Here is a 5,666-nt window from a genome sequence, read left to right as displayed (position 1 = left end):
GAGACGGCGCTGCAGCACCGCCTTCTGGCGCTGGATGCGGATGTACTTGGGCCATCTCACGAAACGGGACAGGTCACGTGTCGGCTGGATATCCTGACCTGACAGTCTCAATTATTGTATTGATGCATATGAAGAACTATCTTAATGTTGAGTTTCGAGTGTATTTTAAAGTTTTAGACACAATAGGACCATTATCAGTGTTAAAAAGCTCGTATATTTTATATACATCATGGTTTTCAGATATACATTTACATCATTTATATGGTATGTAATTTGAAGTCGGTTAAAAATTTATTGTTGATGTAAGGGTTTTCTAACTCACCGATAGCAAAGTTCTTTGTCCTCTTCTCGAAAAGAGGGTTCACAATCTTCTTGGGTTCAACTTTCTTGACAACCAATGGGGCTGCCGCAACTTTCTTTCCTACCTTCTTCTTAGGCTGAAATTAAACGATGAATGTATTATAAACACATGGCAAATTACTATTTGCTAATAATAATTCGTTATTATCAATCAGTAATACTTTTGAAACTAATATTCATAATGCAAACACCATGCTCTTGTCTGAGGTTATGTTTTTTAAACACGAGAAAAACTTTTTTCGCACATTACAAAACTCTTTACATCCAACAAATTAAAAAACAAATAGTAACATTCCACACTAATTGCCCATTAACTATTTACACACTTGTTTGCATCGCACAAAAACAAGAAACGTTTCAAACACATAACACAAAGTTGTAGTCAATACATAAAGTTTGCAACTTTCGGCAATAAAATATAGTAATTTACTAAACGCACATGGTTTTTACCTTCTTCTGCACCATCTTGATTGAACTTTAAATTAGTGATCTAAGGGGCACGAAAAGATTCGTGACCCAAACAGAACACAAGACTTTCGGCAAAAATGGCCGATGTTAAAAGATCGAGGAAGAGCGAAACAGAAACGTCAGTGCTATGCACAGATAAAAAATGACAGCTTTACAGATTATGCGCTATTTGTTTATGGTTTTAATAAAACCTTAAATATTTTATTAAATTCTTTTGTTATTTTGTGATATCAAAATAATAGAATTTTAGTAAAAAGTTAATTAAATGAAATGCTGCATTTTCCTTAAAATATTCATAAACAAAAATTACGTAATCGTTCTGGTCAAAAAGTAAATTTCAAATTCGCGATTTTGCTTAAACGGTTTTTTTTTTAATTTTACGAAGTTTATTTATGTTAAGTTTTTTAAATCAAGGGTGGAATAACTTGTCTGATTTAAAAGATACCAATAATGTTTAGAAATTTAAAACCGTCCAAGAGACAATTCGCATGTTACATGTTAATACTTAGTATGGTTTGAACGAACAGTTAATTTATTAACTATGTAGCTCTTAAAAACTGTACGTTATTGAGCGTAGTGTTGCGGGAAATATGAATGTACATCGTAAAGGCCAATTGAAATGTAATGTGTTTTTTATTGAGTACATAAGACTGGATGAAATTGAAAACAGGCTATAAAAATTATATTTCAAATAAAGAAAATGGTTTGTAAAACGATTATATTTGTTGTCTTAGGTAAGCTTAACATAGTAAAGTACTTTTATTGGTTAAAATTCGGAAATAATGTGCATAAATTCTGATTTTCGGAATTACCGCGCTAGGTACGCACTTCTTATGTGTATATTTGTAACATGTTTATACCATTTTTATAAGGTTTCAACGTCTATCACGTCAAATATTCAGTCTACATTAAACTATAAATTTTATTTACGTGCTTGTTAATTCATAAACCGTTTTTTAGCCCTAACAAAATGTTCAATGCCAGTAAAAGTGAGTGTCCAGGGTCAAATATCGCTTGGCAAAGAAGTTATGGAAACATTATCACATTTCATTGACCCAGAATTATCAAATGGTAGAAGATCAATGATACCTCACGAAGAGAGCGAAATATCAAAGAAAATTACGTCGAAGCATTTATGTCAAGATTTAGCGATATGCCAAAGGCGTTCTTTTTTCGTTGATAACTATCTTATATTACTAACAACCGCTGTAGATAGTATTCTAAAGACATCCCCGATAAAAGAACAATCATTAAAACTGTTCAATGAAGACTTACCACAGATTTTACGAGATGTAAGAAAAATACTTAAAAGTGCTAACGCAAAAGCAAGTGATAGTACAGAATTTTATTACTGGAATAGCGTTTTAAAGAAAGTTAGCGGCAAATTTCACGGCTTCCTCGCGTTAACTTTGACTGAAAATTTTAAAGACCCTGATAAAACAAATGTCATTAAAAACATAATCCAAAAAATTGTAACAGCACTCGTTATAATAGAAACGAAATACGCAAACAAACTTTGTACAGAATACAAGATATGCATCAAATCATTTGAATGCACGAAAGCGTTGCATAGAGTTTTAGAAAAATTAACAAGCCTCGATGATAATAATATCAGATCGTTTATGAAACACTTTTACGAGGCTTTGTTCGCGACTACATTTTATTCAAGGCTAAGTATTGTGACTACCAAAGAGTTTCAAGTCATTTTAAATAATTTAGCATTCTCCAACAATGTTTCCGCTAAAGATTTATTACAATCTGTACAAAAAAGTGTTGAAATGCGTCTCGATTTGTTAACAAGTCCAAGCGATATGCAGATGGGTTACGATGTTATATTAATTCATATAATTTTGTCCGATTTGGATCATTTCTACAGCAAGAATAAGGAGTTTTCTTTTTATAATTTCATCAAATATTTTATCGAATGGAATGCTGATGGTACGCTTGGTAAGCATTTACGTAAACTAATGAACGATATTGGACACGAAGTGACAGCACAGCCACACGAATTGCCTATAAAAGTAGCTAATGAAGTTAGAGTATTTTTAGAATTGACTATAGATCCGGACGAATGATAAGTAATTGCTTGAAAAAATATTAGTTGTTTTATTTACATGCTTAATCCAATGGAATTTATTCCCTTATCAAAATTGCAATGTGTCTAACATTGTGGGTACAAACATAAACTGAGGATCTATCAGGAATTTGCGTGACAGTTATGAGAAAGAACGTCAGCGACAAAAGTGAGATTGATTGTTGTACTTTACGCCCGATAGAGGCGCTGCACAAATCTAATACTGTTGAGGTTACGAGATCTATCTCAACATTATTCATGATAACCTCTCTGTTTTGATACCGAAACTGATGCAAAACAAATTGCTTTCTGTCAGATAGTAATTGGCATAGTTTGTGATGGATGCTATAACCTCAAACTAACAAATTAAACGCTCCATCGTATAAAGGTGCTTCCGTTCTTGTATCCTTTGATCCTGACCTTGGTAATAAATAATTAATCTATCAACTATGCAATATTAATATTAATTTAGGATTCAAAATATATGTACACCAAAAATCCGAAAACTTTATGGTAAAACATACAAGGTAATCCGCACATATAGCGTTAAAAAATCACTACTTTCCAATCTTACTATCATACTTCATAATCATAATAATATTATAAATGCGAAAGTTTAGATGGATGGATGTTTGTTAGAGTTTGTAGCCTAAACGGCTTAACGGATTTCGATGAAATTTGGTATAGATGTACAGGATAGTCTGGAAGGACACATAGGCTACTCACTTTTGTTTTTTTTTTTAATTCTACGCGGACGAAGTCGAGGGCAAAGGCTAGTTTTAATAATATTTACTATTTAGTTGTAATGTATTTTGTAATGTACTATTGTTTTCATTACAACGAATACATTGGAAAAAATATTTAAACGTCTTGTATTACAATTCTGCTTATCAAATACGTAGCAAATTAATGAATTGTTCGAAGAGAAATTTCAAAACATATTTCAAAATATTTCGCATTAGTATAAAAGGAAATGGAACATGCCAGTTAAACAAACAAAACAAAATGCAATTATTAACAATTGTGATTTTTTCATTGTGTGTTTTTATGGTGAGTAAATAATTTTCGATATATTTTACGTAATATATAAGAGAGTTTTATTTATTACACTTTTTACAGAACGCAAAATGTCTACCATGCTGTGATCTATGCAAGTTGGAACCAATTGGACCAGACTTTGGCGTGTCTTGTACTCGTACAAGTTGCTGTACAAATGTTTGCACCAACGTTTGCCAATGCGGCCAATCTTGCGGTTGTAATAAAGATATCGCGTGCCCATGCGATGCTTGTCCACGTTCAACGATTAACTCATGTCCCGGACAATGCTCGTGTGACATTTATTTCCCTGAAGTCGAGTATCCTAGTTGTGGAAATAATTTAAATCCAATGTACTACGGATCATGTTGGACATATTGAAAGCAACATTAAAAAAATATAGATATTTTAAGATATATAATTTAATTTAAAAACTTTAGATTACAGTTGAAATAGGTGGGAGATAAATGCGAAGAAGTTTGCCTAAGATTGTCGATAGATGGCGCGGATTTCGAAATAATACCTATGTTAATAACCTATGTTCGAAAGAGTCCACACTTATTCTGTCTAAATAAGTAGACAGTAAAGTTGATGATGGTGATGCAAACGACTGTGATGATGATAATAATGATGATGATGAAAATGAAAAATTATTAAAATATTTGGATTTGGCTCACGAGACTACCGCCATGTGGCATATGAAATCAACTACCATTATTCCGATAGTCGTTTCGGTACACGGGCTGATAGCGAAGAGCTTCGACCAACACCTCAAGAAGCTCCCGCTAGACAGTTGGATTAAGGGCCCGATTCAAAAGGCGGTTATTTTAGAAACCGCACGAATAGTGAGGAGGTTCCTGTCTCTGCAGCCCTGACCACTGGTTGCTTGAGTCATCGGATTCCACAGCCGGTGGTGCTCTATTTTTTATATAATATATTTTATTTTATTTTTATATTCTTGTAAAATGTATTATATAGTGAATAAGAAATAAAGATATATGGAGAATAATAATGATGACAATAAACACCTATAACTTATTCTTATACGACGTAAGAAATATTTTCTTCAGTAAGAAATAAATGAACTACAGAAGAAAAGTTATTTACTCAACATTACCTATTGAATCTACTTCCAAAGTTCTAAATAACGTCACGTAAGGATAATAAAATAACAGTCGCCACTACCTACGAAGTTAAGTAATGAAGTCCCTTTTTCCTTCTAACAGCCACTTTGTTTTAGTACACAAAATGAAAAGTACGAAAAAACGCTGTTTTACAATATCTCCAGTTTTCAGGTAAAATTTTTGATATACATAAAGTTTTAATAAATTGAAGTTAACTTCTCTAACTTAGAAGGAACTTTCCTCCAATATAAATTCCGTTATTTGATTTAGAAGTTGTATTCGAAAAGGGTAAACTTGGCGTAGAACAACTTATTTCCTTCGATCCAAGTAGAAAATTTCCTATTTGCTTTGGTGCAAGTGGAAAAAAAGGAAGAAATTACTGAAGTAATAGATTTAAATGTAGGTTTCCACCGTACAAAACACTTCCTATTCTTTCTTTAAAAAATAAGACAAGAAAATGGTTTTGTCTTAGAGTTTAATGAGTGCAAACGCACTTTATATAAAAAGCCTGAATTATTTTTTTTAAACACTACACCATTTCGATTTATTCGAAAGAAAATCATGTAAATAAAAGATAACAAATGTAGATTGTTAATATAAATGGC

At 32.2% G+C, this 5,666-nt stretch overlaps 1 protein-coding gene across 1 annotated transcript in view; it reads right to left on the bottom strand.

The window, feature by feature from the left end:
- LOC106108067 (60S ribosomal protein L7a) overlaps nt 1–940 on the bottom strand; it is a gene marked incomplete in the record, with an annotated part of 3,759 nt that extends 2,819 nt beyond the window's left edge. The window contains 3 exon segments of the mRNA XM_013289147.1: nt 1–98; nt 323–437; nt 811–940. Of these exon segments, the coding sequence (XP_013144601.1) occupies nt 1–98; nt 323–437; nt 811–825 (228 nt within the window).
- Nucleotides 941–5,666: the final 4,726 nt, after the last annotated feature.

The sequence above is a fragment of the Papilio polytes genome, unplaced genomic scaffold (genome assembly GCF_000836215.1).
Source record: "Papilio polytes unplaced genomic scaffold, Ppol_1.0 DF821845.1, whole genome shotgun sequence".
Classification (NCBI taxonomy): Eukaryota; Metazoa; Arthropoda; class Insecta; order Lepidoptera; family Papilionidae; genus Papilio; species Papilio polytes.
This window is presented reverse-complemented; position numbering and strand designations above follow the sequence as displayed.